This window comes from Panthera onca, chromosome C1 (genome assembly GCF_046562875.1).
Source record: "Panthera onca isolate mPanOnc1 chromosome C1, mPanOnc1 haplotype 2, whole genome shotgun sequence".
Classification (NCBI taxonomy): Eukaryota; Metazoa; Chordata; class Mammalia; order Carnivora; family Felidae; genus Panthera; species Panthera onca.
The window spans coordinates 120,825,166-120,845,335 of record NC_138346.1 but is presented as its reverse complement, the minus strand read 5'-3'; the positions used below and the strand labels follow the sequence as shown (position 1 = coordinate 120,845,335).

At 39.5% G+C, this 20,170-nt stretch overlaps 1 protein-coding gene across 2 annotated transcripts in view; it reads right to left on the bottom strand.

Annotated features, from left to right (window-relative positions):
- The window catches only part of GDAP2 (ganglioside induced differentiation associated protein 2), a 67,574-nt gene that overhangs the window by 42,374 nt on the left and 5,030 nt on the right, over positions 1-20,170 (bottom strand). For both annotated transcript variants that reach the window (XM_060626301.3, XM_060626302.3), the window contains exons 2-6: positions 16,180-16,422; positions 14,760-14,899; positions 6,281-6,434; positions 5,789-5,877; positions 72-148 (exon numbers count right to left, since the gene is read on the bottom strand). In XM_060626301.3, the coding sequence (XP_060482284.1) occupies positions 72-148; positions 5,789-5,877; positions 6,281-6,434; positions 14,760-14,899; positions 16,180-16,355 (636 nt within the window). In that variant the 5' untranslated portion in view covers positions 16,356-16,422. The remainder of the gene's footprint in view (positions 1-71; positions 149-5,788; positions 5,878-6,280; positions 6,435-14,759; positions 14,900-16,179; positions 16,423-20,170) is intronic.

Here is a 20,170-nt window from a genome sequence, read left to right as displayed (position 1 = left end):
GATAATGATGACACAAAGGCAAACACTAGTAAAAGTAAGATTTAAACAAGGCAACATAATTAGCAAGATACCTCTTCAAGTTCAGAGACAGCAAATACTACTTTTTCAATGGTCTCCCCATGAATCTCCAGGAATCTCCTTACAGTGCCTAAGGAAAAGAATAAATTATTCAACAAATAATGACTTGTGTGAAGAAAATTCAAACAAACTCTTCAAAGTTTTATTTTTGTAATACATCACTCCTCATTTCAGTAGGTCTCTGCTCAATGACACCTTATCAGTGACGCCTGCCCAGACCACTATAATTAAAAATCCTTCTCTGGGGCGCCTGGGTGACTCAGTCAGTTGAGCGTCTGACTCTTGATTTCGGCTCAGGTCATGATCCCAGGGTCATGGGATCAAGCCCCACGTTGGGCTCAACACTGGGCGTGGAGCCCGCTTAAGATTCTCTCTCTCTCTCTCTCTCTCTCTCTCTCTCTCTCTCTCTCTCCCTCCCTCTCCTCCGCTCACACGTGCTCTAAAATAAAAAAATAAAATTCCTTCTCAGATTTACTTTCCTCCAGAATAAATATTATAGACATCTTGTGGAATCTGTTTATTTTACATCTTCTCTGTCCTCCCTGCCCCATCTGCTAGAATGAAAATACCCCAACAGCAAGAGCTTTATTTTATTTACTGCTTTATTGTCAATGTCTAGAACAGTGCCCAGCCATAGAAGATGCTGACTCCAGACAATTCATCCTTATCCAGTATATTTTTACTCCCTGGGGCCTCTCACTCTCTGCCTAGAATGATCTAGCCTAAGCATCTCTGTATTCATTCAGTTACAGTATTCAATGACCTACTCAGCCTTGCATCCCTATCAAAATCTCATTAAACCAAAGGTGATTTTTTTTCTTAGTTTCTACATTATTCTGATTCTTCTCTATCAATTTCCTATCAATGAAACCTAAAGGCCTTTTTCTCAGTCCTTACCTCACTAAAGATTTCTCTAGCGTTAGTTTTAAATGCCCATGCTCTACCTTTTAAAAATGCTATTCTCCAGGGTTCTGACCTCCATATTTATTTTCTTGATATATATATTCTCTTACCTCACCAATTTGCTGGCTAGGCACCGATGTAAATACTCAGACTCTCAGATCTTTATATACTGTTTTCTGAATGCAAGAGCTCAATTGCCTACTGCCTACAGGGCTTATCTGCTTAGATCACCCAGAGACCTCAAACTGGGGAGGACTAGACTTGACCTCCATCTTTCCCCCAAATCTGTTCCTTTACCTGTATTCTTTATTCCATACCATAGCAACATCCAATCCTTCCTTCATTTTCTTTAAAAAAATTTTTTTTTAAATGTTTATTTACTTTTGAGAGAGTGAGAGAGAAACAGAGAGACAGACAGAGAGAGAGGCAGATGAAGAATCTGAAGCAGGCTCCAGGCTGTCAGCACAGAGACTGATGCAATGCTTGAACTCCAGGACAGCGAGATCATGACCTGAGCCCAAGTCGGATGCTTAACCGACTGAGCCACCCAGCACCCCATTCCTTCACCCTGCATTCAATGGGTTATCATGTCCTTTAAATTCTACTGCTGACATAAATTTTCAAACATCCACTCCTTCTTTCTTCCAGCTGCTCTTAGGATCTTAATGCTTACGAGCCTTTGGCAGTAAGCTCTTAATTGTGTGCTTATTTTTCTCTTTTCCAGGTCTACATATTCAGCACTGCCCGAGTTATCTTCCTTACCCTGTCACCCTCCTTACTCAATAATCCTGGGGCTCTGCACTGCTTATAGGTTAGGATCCAAGTCCCAGCATGGTTCTTCACACTTGGATCTCAACTGGCCACTCCCTCACCCCCTGGCTTTAGTCCTGTTTCCCATCATTCCTCCCACACACCTTATGTTTTGGGCAAATTGGCTTCTTTGCTGTACTCAGAACGCTTCACTTAACTTTTACGCAACCCTGCCTCTGCCTCCATGGCTACCTTTGACTAGATATCCTTCATTCACCATGGCCTTCTCTTAGTGAACTCCTACCCATTTGTCAAGACCCTGTCCAAAGCCATCTGGTTTGTACAGAACTCCATCCTTTCTTGTGCTCCTCTTACAACCTGAATAACCCTCCATTTGTGAACTTCTCCTAGCATTTTATGGCTGGATGGTGAGCTTTCTGAAGGCCAAGTATATCTTACATTAATATTACGAGAACCTAGCACATCTTAAAGATGTGGCAAGCAATCATTCAAAAGTAGCCAGCACCTGAATTAACATTTTATAGCTCTGGTTATCTACATATTGCCTGCCTTGTTTGCTACTGTATCTTGAGAACATAACAGCAGACCCATTTGCTGAAGGACTATTCATTATTCTCCCTCTATAAGGTGATAAATTTATTTTTCATTTCTCTTTCTATTCTGCCTTAACAATTTTTTTAAAATGAACTTTCAGAAAGGGATTTTCTTCTCTTTGACTCCAAGTTTTAATTAATGTTCACACATAGTGGTTTCCCAGCATACAACTAGGATTTCCACTAGAAGACAAAATGCAATGCCAGATAGTAACTAAAACTGAATTCCCTCAGCAGAATTCATTAAGAAAAGTAATTTTGCAAAAAAGGATTAAAAAAAAAAAAAAAGAAGAGTGATGTCATGGCTACAAGGATTTAGTACCAACAGCCAATTCAAACCGTTTCCTTCCAAGTTTCATCTCTGCACTATTCTTTGCAGCCAACCAGGACGTCATGCACCTCACTTTTAGTGAAAACCCTTTAACTGGTGAGAATGACATCTGGGGCATTAAAATTCCCAACAGGGAAACACAGTAAGAACAAACAGCGTCATCTTTTTTTTTCTCACCACTGTATCCTCTCCTGTATAGCACAGGGCCTAGCACGCAGTCGCTCAAAGTTTTGTTGAATGAATAAATAACCTGATGAATTGATTTTAATGCAGATGTTTCTTTGGGCTTCTAATGCAGAAGAACTGAACTGCACGTGAACCCAGGGAAAAACGATAAATAGTCTTGATACATCTATCAAGAGGACATTTACCTAGGTTTCAAATGAAATAAAGTTTCGTAATATTTTAAAGAGTTTGGTACTAAAGACTTAGAGTTACATTATTAGATTTGTTCTTGGTCTGTACATGCTGTGAAAGTCCATCTGTATTTTTTTTAATAAAATGCTACAGTTTTGCTATTAGATTTAAGGTACAGTAAGTCTAACAGGCCTTGTAAAAGTTGACTTGCCCATCTTTAAGTTTTCCATTTCCTTTGTGCTAAATAAGTAAATTCTTAGAAACTGCCTCATCGAAGTCCCTTAAACCAACTATTGACCTTCATCTGCTCTTACTACAATTCCTGCTCAAAGTTGACACCTCTAGAGTACTGTACCAAGTGATTTATCAAGCAGTTTTTCTGGGGCCACAGAGCCAGTGAGACTGGTAGAACTGGGATCAAAAGCCAGTCTTCTTGACTCCCTTTTCAGAGCCTTTTCTACAAAATGTTGCTGCCTTTTTAAATTCTAACGCCTGAGTGGCTCACTCGGTTGAGCGTCCAACTTTGGCTCAGGTCATGATCTTGCAGTCTGTGAGTTTGAGCCCCACATCGGACTCTGTGCTGACAGCTCAGAGCCTGGAGCCTGCTTCAGATTCTGTGTCTCCCTCTCTCTCTGTCCCTCCCCCGCTTGCACTCTGTCTCAAAAATAAATGAACATTAAAAAAAATAAGTTCTAACCTATATGATTACTTTAATAAGAAACGGAGACATATAAAAAGTCATAGCTCAAGGTATGGGATGATAAGGCAAGGACTAAGAGGAATCAGAGAATGTCAAGACCTGCCAAAAGCTTAGCCAGGAAGAATTACATAAAGGCAGGAACTTTGCTTTGGTAAGGCACCATTCAGAATGCATGCAGAGTAGTGATAACATAGGAGCTTCCCACTGAAGCAGTTCTAACTCAAGCATAATTGAATTATTTAGTATAATAAACAGGTTACTGGACTTGGGAGTCATCAGTATGCATAACCTTAAGAACATGATAAATTTCTGAGCCTCTTTATTTGTAAAAAGGACACCATATTCCCTAAAACACAGGGTTGTTGAGGGAATTTCTATATCCCTTTTTAAAATACATACTTTTTTAAAAAGTTCTTTAAAGATTTGAGTGAGAGAGAGAGAGAGAAAGGGAGACAGAGAAAAAGATTTGAGAGAGAGGGAAAGGGAGACACAATCTGAAGCAGGTTCCACACTGTCAGGACAGAGCCCAATGTGGGGCTCAAACTCACAAACCGTGAGATCATGACCTGAGCTGAAATCAAGAGTTGGATGCTCAACGGACTGAGCCACCCAGGTTCCCCCAAAATACCTATTTCTTAAGCAAGTACCATATGTAAACCATCTTGACCTATGGAAGCATTAGAAATGCAAAGATGAAAAGATAAGAGCTCTGCTCAAGAAACTCAGTCTAATATAATATATATAAAGTATAAAATATGTAAATTTACTACAAAATCCTTGAGCAGTCAATCTTCATTTTAAAAATAGTTAATTGTTAAATAAGACTACTTATGTACTCACCCTAAATTCTAGGCTATCTAATAATAATTTTATACATTTGAGTATCTCTAGTATATCGTTGAGAAGACTTTCAGCTCCTTGTCTTTAAATTCTAGAGATACAAGGGTTCTTAAAGATCATCTTATACAGTTTTCCTCCTCAATGAGGAATAGCTGCAACAAATGGTCATTTAGCCTCTGCGTGCACATTCCCAGCGACAAGAAGTTCACTTAAAACACCCGCCTATTACAGTGAGTCCTATCTCAAGTGGGACCGAATCTCCTTCCTTCTGACACAGTCTTGGACCTGTTCTCTACTGCTGGAGGTCTTACCTACAAGCCTTACAAGAAATCTGTGAACTCCCTGAAATTGTACACAAATTTCCTGTGTACGTATGTCCTCTGGGGAAAGGGGTCCACAGCTTTCTTCCATCAGATGCTCGGAGTAGTTTATGATGGCTCCCCAAGAGGCTCAGAACCACTGCTCTAAAAATGCAGCACAGAATAAGTTCACGAGACTCCTTCAGATGTTAAAGATGGGCACCATATATGCTAAAAGCATCATCTTCTTTAGGAGAAACACCTGTTTCTCCTGTTTCAAACTGTTGGCTCTCCAGTTTGTCAGTGTCTCATAAGATAGGACACCCAGAACTATATACAAACGTCTAGATGTGGTCTGAACCTGCATATAATACAGTGAGATCATGGAATCTCTCAAGCCGAACACCTTGTTTTTATATCACATATATGACATTCTGTCTCATAATGATCAAGCTTGGTCTTTTTTAAACCTCAATGCAAGGATTTATACTCAAATGACACATGTGAAAGCTGCTATTTCAACTGCAAAGTGCTACATAAACACTGTATCATGAAATCTGTTTTGACATCATTGTTGCAATGTTATAATTATTCTGAATCATGATGCAAAAACCCAATGCGCTGACCGCTGACCATACTTCTCAGCTTGGTATCATTTGCAAATTTCGTAAGCAAGTCTGCAAGCCTTTATTCAAGCGGAGAAAAATGTCAGCCTGGGAAAGTAAATTGAGCTCAGCAACTTAGCAATACAAAGTTCCCTCCAGGATGCCATGATTAGCTAACCAACAAATCTTCTTTGGCTGTAACTATTTAACTAGTGATAACAGAAAAATCTGTAAGGCTCAATTTATGTGCTGCAACCCAATCCTATTTATGAAGTCCTCGATGTAGGCACAGCGTCGCCAATGTTACTTACGAAGCGCTATGTGTGTTGCATCCTCTAAAGGATAACCTCGTTTTGCAGAATTGATGACACAGAATCCCACAGATGACATTGACTGCTCTCTGCGGACAGAAAACACAAAGCACCAATATTCATAACACATACATATGTAATTAATTTAAAAATGCAGCTCAACTTCTCCTTCCCTACCTCCTCAACAAATCTAGTGTAACAATTAACCCAGTTACGCTATTTAATATTTATATTAATATTATAATTGTACCACTAGGGGGGAATATAGTTCAAGCAAAGATTGAGTAAAATGGGAACAGGTTAAATTCTTAAGTCACCCAAATCCATTTCTCTTATCCTGCTAAATTTGCGAAGATAATTAATTTTGTCTTCAGAATCCTCTTACGTGATTTAAATCCCTCAAAATTTGATTTCCACAGCCAGGTTTCATTTGGAAACCGGGGCCTTTGACAGTGTATGGCATGGTGCATCCAGGAGGTGAATAAGCCGTACTTTGCCAGCTGAAGCACGTTTCTGTAGCAGCTGTACAGGGAGCTCTCAGCAGCGGTGCGATAGCGGCTCTTGTACTTAGGTCCCACTGTGTGAATGATGAACCGGGCAGCTAGATTAAATCCTTTCGTCAATTTTGCTTCACCTGTCCGGCAACCTGGGAACAATGGAGCATGCTTAAGTCATGGAGGTGTTGGGGAGAAAAAAAGTCAACAAAATAAGGCATAAAACAGAGAAGTAATAAGAACTTCATTGAGAAATTTCAATTAAAAATATGGATTGAACACAAACACTGATCTCTGTTGTCAAAATGACAGTGAAGCAATACAATAGGTATAAAAACAGAGACAGAGAGAATGGGAGAGAACATCAAGCAGATAAGCATCATCAAAATTCTGGAAGGCAGAAGGCCTGGAAATAACTGATTCAGCAAGCAGAGAAACCTAACTGCTCACAGAAAAGAGGTCGCCAATTGGAAGCAAGCTGGTCGTATGGAAAGGCGGTGTTGGATTCAAGACAGACTGCCTGGTTTCAAATCTCGGGTTTACCATTTTCCTTCTGTGCTACCTGGGCAGCTGCCTGGCCTCTCCAGGCCTCAATTTCCCGTTTAGTGGGAATACTACTGGTACTCACTTCACAGGATGAAATTAGTTAATACATGCAAAGTACACACACGCGTTACCTACCATTCTTGTTACTACGGAACACTAGGAAGGCTCAAGACTTGGAGGCCTATGTACTTCTAAAGGCTATGATGTGAAGTGGGACTAAAAAGAGGAGGCGGAGTTAAGTTTGCATAAGAAGAGTCAAATCTGCAACAACCCCTTCCCAGCCAGCACAGCAAGGGGATGATTTCTTGACCATCACAGCAGCAGGAACATTTACTCTCTGGAGATGCTGCGCTGGGAAGTGTCTGGACTGCAGAACCCCAGGCGCAGCTGAGAAGAGGGGATGTAGCTAAGGTGTTACACTCTACACTGAGAGCTTTAGCCCTCTGCTCCTAACTGGTGTCCAAAACACAGATGCCCACGCTTACACCCCTTCCAGGAAACTAAGAGGCCCAAACCAAAGGACTCGCAGACTGTGACAACTAAGGGAAGTTCCCCAACCAAACAACAGGGCTCCTGCTCATCACCTGCGGCTAGACCCGCCAAGCAGTAACTCTTGCCCGTGCACACAGAGCTTCCCTTCACCTTCTCACTTCCTCCATCATAAATACAGCTGACACTCAAGGATCACTAGGAAGTGAGCCAAGCCTCTGACCAAAGGGGGTCAAAACGATGCTCAAACAAGAGAGAATGCAACCACTGTCAGATAGGTAAGAGAAGATACGGTACCTCAGAAACAAAACCAGAATGTTATAAGATGTTATAAAAGAAAAATATTCAGAGAAGAGGAAGAAACAAAGCACTTCTATAACTGTTACAGCCAAATGAAAAACATGTTATCGGGAATGACAACAGATACATTAAAGCCAAAGTTAAGGAAAGCTTCCGGAAAATAAAAAGCTAGAAAATAAGACATGAAAAATTGGGAGGATTAAACAAGGAGGTACAAAATCCAATAGAATTTCTTCAAAGAGAGAACAGAGAATACAGAGGGAAGGAAATTATGAAAGAAATAAAACAAATTTTCCAGAACCGAAAGATAAGAGTTTCTAGCTCACAGAATACCCAAACCACATCAAGGTGGAGAAACTGTGAAACTGAGAATACCAGAGAGATGAGATCATAGTTTCCAGAGAAGAAAACACTATCACACAAAGAATCAAGAACAAGAATAGCATCTGAGTTTTCAAGAGCAATAATAAAAACAGAAAACAATGGACCAATGCCTTCAAAACCTGGAAGAGGATTACTAGCTTAAAATTTCATTGTCAGCCAAACTTCCAATTAAGTATGAAGGTGGAAGGTCTCAGTAATTTTGCCCCCACCCATCCTTCTCAGAAATCTCTGGTAGATTTATCCACAAAAATGAAGGAATACATCAAAGAAGAGAAGGGCATGAGAGATCCAGAAAATGGGAGGATTCACTGAATAGAAAAAAGGATTTCCTAGGATAATAACTATACAGCAGGCATAGAGAACAACCTAGAGAGGAAAGAGGACGGTGGATTTCAGGAGGCACCTTGTCAAGAAGAAAATGGAGTTGAAAGATAACCAAGAGTTTTTGACTTTACTGAGAGGTTTATAGTCGTATTTAAAAGTTTGAGATTAAATCAGTGATAGTTAGAATATTAAATAATCAAATCAATAACTCAGAGGAAAATAGCTATACAAAAAGAATTCAAATCCGTTTTGTAATAAGCAGCAAGCAATATTTATACAGTCACAATGTTAAGGCTGAATGTCGATTTAATAAAAATTTGACAGACCAATTGGGGAAGTGGGTGAAGGGGGAAGAAAATGTGAATTTTTTTTTTTTGTATAGTTAAAAGCAGGGAGTGGATAAGAGTTTAATCTTTAATTTCCACAATAGGAAGTCAAGAGAGAATGAAAAAAATCAATACAGTAGTTGTAGCATATTATTTGGAAATAGCAGTAAAATAAGGAATTTAAAGGTTTGAAAGTATATGCCCCTGAAGAAAGGGAAGGGAAAGGCAAAGAACTGTTGCTTTCCTTTATATATTTCGATGTAAGATTCTTTGACTTTTAAAACCACATATACATTGATCAATGAAAAGCCGTAAGCACGAACTGATACTCAAAAAAGAGAAAGGGAAAAAAACATCATTTGGCACCATTTGAGGCAGCTCAAATTGGTTTAATAACCAATTCTTAGTTTGAAAAATGGTAATTAAAAGAATTAAGCATTTATGCTGCCCTCTAATAGAAACTAATTCAGAGTAACCACATGACAGTTATTGGGGAAAGGCTCTACTTTAGAGGAATGTGAGCTAGTAACCAAGGATATGATGATAGGTTTTAGAAAAATACAACTTCACAATCTTTTGTTAAAATTAACTAATTAATTAATTAATTTTTGAGAGAGTGCAAGCAGGGGAGGGGCTGGCAGAGGGGGACAGAAAGGGACAGAGGATCTGAAGTGGGCTCTATGTTGACAGGCTGACAGCAGCGAGCCCCATGTGGGGCTTGAACCCACAAACTGCAAGATCACATCCTGAGCTGAAATCAGACACTCAACCGACTGGGCCACCCAGGCGCCCCTACAACTTCACAATCTTAATGAAATTACTGACTCAGATAAGGACTATAAATGTTGCTAAAACCATTATGTGAACGTATGACAGGGTCCTGGGTATTCATAGAACTTAAATAACCCCATATTGACTACAGAGGGTAAAACAACTGTACAAATGGAAGAATCAAGCTGTCATCACTCTAAGCCAGACAGCCATCTTAGTGTCAGTAATGGTCCACTAACAGGTCAATCAGATTTTATACGTCTCCCAATATGATATACTAAGTACACAATACAACATCACCTATGAAATCCTTTAGCCAAATCTGATTCAATTAGATACAACTTCCAGGTTATAGGAAATACAAGGGATAAAGCGACAGACCAAATGGTACCTCAGGGTAAGCAGATAAACCCAGAAGGTGAGACATCTTGGAAGACATGTTGGCCTACTTTACTCAACAAGTGTCATAAAAAGGGAATGGAGTTGGATGAAAACAAAATCTTTAAAGATACAACAATTAGATGTAATGTGTGACCCTAGATTGGATATTGCTTTGGACAAACTAGCTGCAAAGGGCATTTCTGGGTCAACTGGAAAGTTAAAACTATGGTTTGGGTATTAGATGAACAGCCAAAAGGTAGAATTCATTTGCTGAAGAAAGCAGACTGCAGAACAGTATGTGTATAATTATCTTAAGATATGCACTGTATACATATAATTATTTTGGTAACAAAATATTTAAGAATGTATGCGTATGCCCACATACACATAAAGATCCGGAAGAATATGCGCTACAGTACGAGTACTGGTGATCTCTGTGTGGTGAAAATGTTAAGTTTTCATTTATTTCATAGCTTGTGTGCATATACTTCCTACAATTTACATTTACTGCTTCTGTAACTAGAAAGCAATTATTTGAAAGGTGTAATATATATTAAAAAAAAAAAAAGCAAGTAAGGAAATATGTATTGGGGCAGTTGGCAGAATCAGTCCTGAAGATCTCTGAAGACAGACTACAGACACAGAAAAGAATTTTAAGTGTTCAGGATACTCTGGTTTTGGGAATCCCACCTTTTCCTTAATAATTGTTAAACAAAATGCAGAACTCTGGAGACTAGACTCATGCTAATAATAAGCACACCGTTCCCAACCTTCCACTTGTTCTTTCTAGCCCAGATTTCTTCTAACCCAAAGCCTAAATCCTGACATCATTATGAACAGTTAAAACACAACCCTGAAAGTATTTTTAATTCCTGCAGAACAAATGCAAATTTCTTGAGTAAGTTCAAGTTCACTCTAGCCGAAACTCTGTCCAGCATGCCTTTTTACCCCTCCGCTAAGGAGCGCTGCTGGTACGATAACCTGAATATCGGAGCAGTAAAGATTAGTTAGGACTTTTCAACTTCACTTACTTCTCTCCAAATGCTAACATCCACAGTAAGAAACACAAAAGTTGTTTTAATCCTTATAGCAAAGACTCCTATTCATAAGAGAACAGAGCAATCAAAAAACTCAGTGCGTGTACTCCCATCCTAGCAAATGTGCACATTAAGTACCAAGTGACAGAACATTTAAGTAGCAAAACTACACAGTGGTCCTGATTGCAGGAGAAAGTATTTTCCTTCTCTTTTGCACATGGAGACACATAAGCTCTACACTGGAGAATGTTCTGTGTGTGCCTGAGAAAAATTTGCACTCTGGTGCTGTTAGATGGACTATTCTGGGTATGCCTATTACATTCATTTGACCCCATAGTGTAATTCAGGCCCGCTGTTTCCTTACTAATTTTGTCTGGATGATCCATCCAGTGTTGAAAGTGGTATACTGTGGTCCCTGCTACTGTATGGCTATTTCTCCATTTAGATCTTTCTTTTTTAAATTTTTTTTTTTTTTTTTTTAGTATTTATTTTTGAGACAGAGAGAGACAGAGCATGAACGGGGGAGGGGCAGAGAGAGAGGGAGACACAGAATCCGAAGCAGGCTCCAGGCTCTGAGCTGTCAGCACAGAGCCCGATGTGGGGCTTGAACTCACGGACTGTGAGATCATGACCCGAGCCGAAGTCAGACGCTTAACCGACTGAGCCACCCAGGCACCCCAACCATTTAGGTCTTTTAATATTTGCCTTAAATATTTAAGAGCTTCTACGTTGGGTGCATACGTATTTACAACTGCTACATCCCTTTGATGAACTGACCCCTTTTTCATCATACAGTGACCTTCTCGGTCTCTTGTGACCAATTCTGACTGGAAGTCTATTTTATCTGGCAGAAGTACAGCCACTCTTGTTCTCTTTTGGTTTCCATTTGCACAGAGTATCTTTTACCATCCCTGCACTTTCAGCCTACACGTATCATTAAAGCTAAAGTGAATCTCTTGTAGACACTATACTGCTGGGTCTTGTTTTTTTATCCACCAACCACTCTGTGTCCTTTGATTGGAGAACTTAGTCCTTTTATGCTTAAAGTAATTGCGGCTAGGTAAGGAATTACTATTGCCATTTTGTTAATTGTTTCCTGAGGTTTTTTTAAGTTCCTCTTTTTCCTCTCTTGCTGTCTTGCTTTGTGATTTATTTTTCTTACTGGTATGCTTTAATTCCTTTCTCTTTATCTTCTGTGTATCTATTAGAGGTTTCTTTTCTTCATGAATATCACGAGGCTTACGTAAAACATCTTTAGATATAACAGTCTATTTTAAGCTGTTAACAAGTTACCCTCCTCTATGATGCTACTGGTGACATAATCTGATACTGTTAGTGTTTTCAATAAAAATAAGACATCATCACTGCTGAGTCTAGTTACTTAACATCCCAGGGAGTTTGTAGTCATTCATCTGCTACTTAAAGGGTGCCTCCACTCCTCTGGGTACAGGGACACAGGGACCAAGGAGACATACAGTTCCTGTCCTCATGGAGGTCAAAGTTTAATGTGAACCCCATCATCATATAAACAATTTATGAAATTACTAGTGTCATAAGAGCACAAAAGAAAAGCACCACAGGCTGGGAGCACATATCATGGGGAGATTGGCAAATTCTGAAGTAAATGCGAGGGAGAGAATAAGCAAAGACTTAAGAAGAATTAAGAACTGAAAGAGCAAAGTACATGCAAAATTGAACAAGAGCTAAACGATCAGTTTGGTTCAAGTACGATAAGGGAGGGAGAAAGGGACATGGAAGGAGCCCGGAGGCAAGTGCCTGAGATCTTGTAAGTCCTTGGACACCAGCTCAAGGAGTTTGTGTTTTAAATGTCACGGGAGGCCACTACACGGTTCAAAGCAGGGAAGCAGTAAGAAGCGATTTACAATTTAAAAAGCAAATGCTTACTGTGTGTGGCAAATAGATTTAGGTAAAGAATGAATGAATGTAGGGAGACCAGTTGAAAGGGAAGCTCCAGTCAGGGAATGATGGTAAGACAGGCTAGGCTGGAGGCAGTGGTGATAAAGAGACTCAAGATATATTTATGGCTTGATGACAGCCTTTATGTGGGGGATAATGAGGAGAAAGCGTTAACCCTAAAGTTTTCTGAGTGAAAAATGGGAGAGAACGACGATGCCATTTTACTGATAGCAAACACTTTCTTATATAATAAGCGTTGTCAAACTGGGCTTCCCCATCCTGAATTTGGAGAATTCAGGTTTTAAACTTACTGCAAGACGTTTATATTCACCCTTGTCAGTGTTTTCATTTTTTGGCTCATGGTTCCAGTCGGCTCAGAATATTTAAAACTCTTTGGTTATCCAACACCTCCTATTAACTTCTCTCAACTTTCTATCATCTACAAATTTGGGGAGTCATGCTTTGCAATCATTTATGAAGCTGTTACTGAAAATGTAAAAAGGGGAGAGGATTAAGTATCCAGCCTGCAGTGCATCATTAATAATCTTTCCTCAGGTTTGCAGAGACGCATCAAACAATTGGGGCCTGTAACTAACAGCAGCAGTAACACTAAACACTAGAATGTACTTTGAACTTTCATTTACTTTTCATGATACTGTTTCTATCCCCAAATACTCGCTGAGCTCTTGTGATGTGTCAGGAACTGAGGTAGAGACTATCATCACCATGCCACTTTAGAGAGTAGGAAACTCAGGCTCAGCGGTGAAGTGACCGGTTTTACACTACACTAGTTAGTGAAGGGCAGAGTTACAACATGAACTCCTGCTTAGAGACTCTCAGACACATGCTGTCAAATACTGAGGTTTCATTTGTATGCTTACATTAAATTTGATTACCTTCTTTCTCTTACCCTTCCGTCTAGCTCTAAGGTGTGAGAACACACACACACACACACACACACAGGCCGTAAGGAATTTTTCCAGACCAGCTTCTCTATTACCTTTATCAAAGAACTCGTATTATCTCTACTGCATTTTCTAATTTCTACATGTTCTTCCCGGTATCATGTTTTCAGTTTAACTGAGGGCTTTTTTCCTCCTTCAGCTATCATATAGTTCAGTTTCTTGATCAGATAATGTAATTCTTCTTTCTCTATCCTCTCTTTCATGGAATCAGCATTATTAAGCATTCCTCTTCAAATTCTAATATTCTTATTAGGTTAGAAACCGTTTTCACTGATAAATGGTAGAGATCAAAAAAAAACTCAAGATTTTATACAGGTGATATCTGTTATTTACATTTTAAGAACCATTGCTGTATTTCCTAAATACCTTTTATAAAATGGGCTGACTGAATTTCACAATATTCTATTTGGGCTCAAATAATAGTAACTTGGCTTGCCAGGTTGGTAATTGAAGAAAATGAATGCAAATAAGGTAAACAAGATTCTGAACTAATGGAACTCTTCCCTGTCTCCATTTCCAATGAAATATTCTAAGAAGGTTCTGGTTAAAAAAAATAAAAAAAAAAAAAGCAAGTGCAAAGGTAATTGAGAATATATTTGTCCTTACAATGCATTTTGGTTTTATCACTAAGTCAACTTCATTTCCAAAGTGCAACATTTACTCTCCTTGAGGTATATGAAAAATTCTCTATCAATATCAAATAATGATAGAATTTTTCAGTTTAGAGAAAGGATAGTTGTTTTACAAGGCTTATTTGTGCAAGAAAATGTACAGCCAAGAAAATGCTACCAAAGACTTAACTGGCTATAGTAACTAGCATTTTTAAATTCAAGAACATGACAGAGGAGTTTTACTGAGAGTAAAGTCTCAGTGTTCAGTTTCTAACACAATGTGGGGCTTTCAAAAGCTGTTTTTATGTAGTTTAAACAAAAACAAAACAGCTGCATCTACTTAGTATTCTCACTAAATGCAAAACATGCTTCTTTAAATATCAAAAATGTGTCCTAACAATAACATACCTAGGAAAACTCACTCACCCTTAAGTTTCTGGAGGTCCTCCTTCAAATCGGGTCCTGCGAGCATGAAGATACTCTCTGACACAGGGTTCTTATCTGTAAGACTTTCATTGCTGGTATTCACAATGGCCGTACAGTTCAGTAATGCCACGTCTCCTTTCCTGAGGAAGCGATGAACAGAGAACAAACGTGGGGAAGAGGAGGGAGATAAAAAAGCTAACTGCTAATTATTTCAAAACGTTCTATCCTCACTCCCCTTACAACACTGGTTTTGCTAGCTCACAAGCTTAAGTAACAGTAGAAAAGGAGTTCCGGACTCAGGAAGACTAATCTGGCATCTTAGATCTTCAATGCAAATGCTGCAAAGCCGCTACCCACAGAATCGTGTTCTTTCTTTCCTTCTTCCGTATTGCTTTCATTGCAACAGAGTGCTTATAGAGCTGAAAGTGGTTGGTTTCGAGAGTTTACCACAGCAGCATTATTCCTAATAGGCAAAAAGTAGAAAGAACCCAAATGTCTAACAACTAATGAACTGATAACACCGACAAATGACATAGGTATATCCATACAGTGGAATATTATCTGGCCACAGAAAGGAATGAAGTACTGATTCGCACTACCACATGGATGAATCTTTAAAACATACCAAGTCACAACTGACTCCATTTACATGAGATGTCCCCAGTATACAAATCTATACACAGAGAAAGTAGATTAGTGGTTGGCTGCAGCTGACAGATGGGGAGACAGGGAATGACTGCTAACGGGTAGAGGACTTTGGGGTGATGAAAATGTTCTAAATTGACTGTGATGGTTACACAACTTTGTGAATACACTAAGCACCACTGACTTCTACAATTTAAACTGATAAACTGTATGAGATATGAATTATATCTCAATAAAGCTTTTTTTTTTTTTACAAAAGAAAGGCACTACTACTAACAGACGCAACATAGATGAACTTTCAAATGATCACGCTGAACGAAGGTGGCCGGATGAAAAAAAGAGTACGTGATTCCATTTACATAAAACTTTGGAAAATGCAAATTGATCTATAGTGACAGAAAGATTAATGGGATGTGGAGTCAGGGAGGGGCATGAAGGAGGGATTATGCAAGGACACAAAATACACTTTTGGGGGTGATAAATGTATTAAGTTGGCTGTGGTGATCGGAATGGGAGAGCAGGCTCACGGATATACACATGTCAAAGTGTACAAACTGTACACTTTAAGAATACGCAGCTTATTGTATGTCAATTATACCTCAATAAAACTGTAAGTATGTGCAAAATGATACGTTAACAGAGCTAGGGCTCACAAAAAAGTTTAGGAGAAGTTATGAGAATAAAGGAGTTTAGTAGAAACAATGAGAAAAAAATAATTTAGAAAAAAATTATGAGAGTATTATCATATTTTGATATGATTTAGTCAAAGAATTACCAAAGAATCACTTTCCCGCTGATATCCTTGTTGTAAAGAAAAGGTGATCTAACAGTATTTTCTTGCAATGTTTCAGCTGCAGTATCGGAAGTATTTAATTCATCTTCACATGAGTCGCCCCAGCTGGGTAGCGTATCCACATCCACAAACTGGGAAGGGGCACCCAAGGGATCCATGGAATGGGAACTTCAGCTGCTCTTTCCCCAAATTTCTCAGCAATTCAATATTCACTGGAGACTTCAGCTTAAAAGAAAAGAAAGAACCATTTTAATACAAGTACAGATACTACTTTACTTCCATTAGATCAAAAAACAAATCTCTACTGTGAAATGCTCTAATAGTACATTGTGTGATTAGTCACTTAAACACTCCATAAAAATCAATATACAACAAAGAATTGCTATAGTTTCTCTAAAGAAGAAAGGGGGATTATTGAAGCACAAATTCTTTTCAAAGAATTATAGTCATTAAAATAATCACATGATCCACCAGTTCTACTTTCTAGAAACACAGGACAATTCATTCAGCATTCACTGAGTATCTGCTATGGGGGTCGTGGGTGGTACTAGGTGCTGCAAGAGATACAAAGATAAATAATATGCACAATTTAAAGAGTTCAGTGGAATGATGATATGGAGATAAGATCTTACTCAATGATAATTGAGTAAGACAAAAGGAAAAGCGGGGAGGTTCCTGCAATCAAGTACAAAAGTTTGAACTTAGTAGAGAAGCAGACGGAGAAGGCGTGGATTTGAGAGGCAATATACATACAAAGGAAGAATTAACAGGACTGGACAATTTACAAGATATGGCAGGAGACAATGATGTGGTAGGAAGATGGCTGTACAGAAACGTAGAAATTAGAAGAGGGTGATAGGAAGACGCACGGTATCAAGTACTACAGAGAGGCCATGGGAAATTCAGCATGAGTAGAGGATATTTAATTTGCCAAGAAGCCAGACAGCTGTTGCAGTAAAATGCAGATTCATTCATCCAATAAATCTCTATGAGCATCTGTCATGGGTCAGGTATTGTTCGAGGCACGGGGGATGCACTGGTGAATAAGACAGCAAGTCCATGCACTTACTGAGCTTATGCTTCCTGGAGGGGAAATGATAAACAGTAACCAAACAGGCAAGCAGATATCTAAAGAATGACTGAGGGCAATAAGTATTACAAGAGAAAAGGGGATATCTGAGTAGAGAGCTAAATAAAGTGAGAGAGCAGGCAAAGTGAAGCCCTGCAGTGTTTCAGGCAGAGGAAATAGCAAGAGTAAAGGCCCAGAGGGCAGGAAGGAGCTTGGTGTATCCCAGGAAGGGTGAGGAGGCAGATGTGGATACAGTAGAATAAGTTAGGTAATGAGTGGTGGGTGACTGAGGTTGGTGAGAGATGGAAAGGCTGGATGATGCAGTTTGTAAGCCCTGATGAGAAGGTTCGGTCTTATTGTAAACAGGAGGGGAAGCTGTTAGAGGATCTTGACAGAGGTAATGACTTAATATAAACAACACCTGGTAAGATTACTCTAGCTACCGTGAAATGGAGTGAGGGCGAGAGTAAAACCAGAGACCAGTAGAAAACTGCTGCAGGGATCTAGGTGACATGGTGAAGAAGGTGGTGAGAAACGGTTGGATTTGGAAGGTATTTTGAAGGTAGAGGCAACGAGACTTGCTAAATGGCTGTGAAGGATGAGGGAAAAGAATCAAAGGTAATTCCTAGATTTCTTGCTCGAGCAACTGAGTAGATGCTAATGCTATTTACAGAGAAGAGGAAGGCTGGAGTAGGTTGTGCAGTGGAGTGATAATCACGGTCGTCTTCCCTCATATGTTTTTGCACGTGTTAAGTTTGAGATGCTCCTCATATGGCCAAGTATTGAAGTCAGACATGCAATTGGCTGTAAGAGGCTAGAGCTCAGAGGAGAGGTCGGGCTACAGATATAAATCTGGAAGACTCAGCGTGTGGGTGGCATTTAAGGCTATGGGAACCGGACATGATTACCAAAAGAGACCATACAAATGCAGAAAAGAGATCCAAGGACTGAGTCCTCAGGCAAAACTTACAGGTTGGAAAGAGGACAAGTCAAAAAAAAAAAAAATGATAAAGAGGAATCCTATTTTAGGAAATAGCCTAAAAGCCTAAAAGCCAGGTGAAGAAAGCATTTTAAGGAGTGTTTGAGAAGATCAGCTAAGGGAAGTGCTACTGAAATGCCGAGTCACATGGCCAAGAACTGATTAGTGTGTTTGGTAAGTTAGAGATCACTGTCACCACTGAGCAGGCAGATGATCAGCTGGGCTGTGAACTTCTTGTTAGAGTTTTCTGTGTGACCTTAAGGTTTGTTGTTTTTTTTTTTTTATTTTTTTATATATATTTTTTTTTTAACGTTTTTTATTTATTTTTGGGACAGAGAGAGACAGAGCATGAACGGGGGAGGGGCAGAGAGAGAGGGAGACACAGAATCGGAAACAGGCTCCAGGCTCCGAGCCATCAGCCCAGAGCCTGACGCGGGGCTCGAACTCACAGACCGCGAGATCGTGAGATCGTGACCTGGCTGAAGTCGGTCGCTTAACCGACTGCGCCACCCAGGCGCCCCAAGGTTTGTTGTTAGAGAAGGAGAACAAACATGCCTTTCTTCATCTAATTCCTTGGTGTTTCTTGCTGAGAAATGTGAGATACTAAATGGAACGAACCATGGATTAGGCACAATATGTTAGCTCCTGTGCCAGCACTGTGGCGTGGGAAGTGTGATCGTTTATGTAACAATTTCAGAAAGGCCTTATAGATGATACCATGATAAAACTATGTAAGAGGGTTATTCTTATTCGATATAAAATACGCCTTTGAAATTATTTTGAAATAAATTAATTTTATCAGAAGTCAGTGTTTAATCCATCCAATTGGCCTTTGAAACTGGAGGCAATCACAAGATCTGTTGATCTGTTAACAAGTATGCAAACCTGAGCTGGACAAGCTGAAGAGAGCACAAATAGAGACATTTATTTTCCACAGTTGAACTGCCTGGAGCTCAATGGAATGACATTTTGCAGAAATTCATACTTAAAAAAAATTATTCACAGATTTCTGAAGACAATGACTCATGCTGAAACTTAGCTATAACATAAAAAAGTCCATTAAACACAGAGTTAGTGTTCATTTTGCAAACTCGAGTGCCAACTTTCAGAACAAAATTACTTATTTTTTTATTTAAAAAAAATTTTTTTTAACATTTATTAATTTTTGAGACAGAGAGAAACAGAGCATGAGCAGGGGAGGGTCAGAGAGAGAGAGGGAGACACAGAATCCGAAACAGGCTCCAGACTCTGAGCTGTCAGCCTCGGGGCTCAGCAGGCTCAGCCTGCGGGGCTCGAACTCACGGACCGCGAGATCATGACCTGAGCCGAAGTCGGACGCCCAAACGACTGAGCCAGCCAGGTGTCCTCAAAATTACTTCTTTAAAATAACTTTTCTAACTCTAATATCCACTTATAGAACATTTGGAGGGGGGAAGTAACAGGGGAAAAACTCCCCAATTTTTATGTAGTTCCTATCTTTTTCTATGATAGGTGAAATCATAATGTATGTACAATTTTGAATCTGGCTTCTTCAGTGTTTTAAGATAGATCCTTCCACGTGCAATTACACTGTGAGGGAGAGGCAGGGTGGTACAAAGTAAAAGCTTAGGCTCTGTTATCAGCAGGCCTGAGTTTAGGTCTAGGACATAACAGTTGGGTCATCCTTAACTGCAAGCCAGGTTTCCTTATTTTGAAAATAAGAGTAATCTACTTACAGGGTTATTTTGAGGATTACACAATATAATCTGGCACAAAGCAAGGTACGATGAAAAGTTACCTGTTACAACTTTCTCAGAGCCAAGGTGAAAGTCACCTGCACCACTGCTGAGATAAAGTTATGGCTCCACGCGTGGCAAAGACCAAAACACTTGCTGTCAAAGACAGTACCAAATAAACCAAACCAACTGCTGAATTAAGATACACTT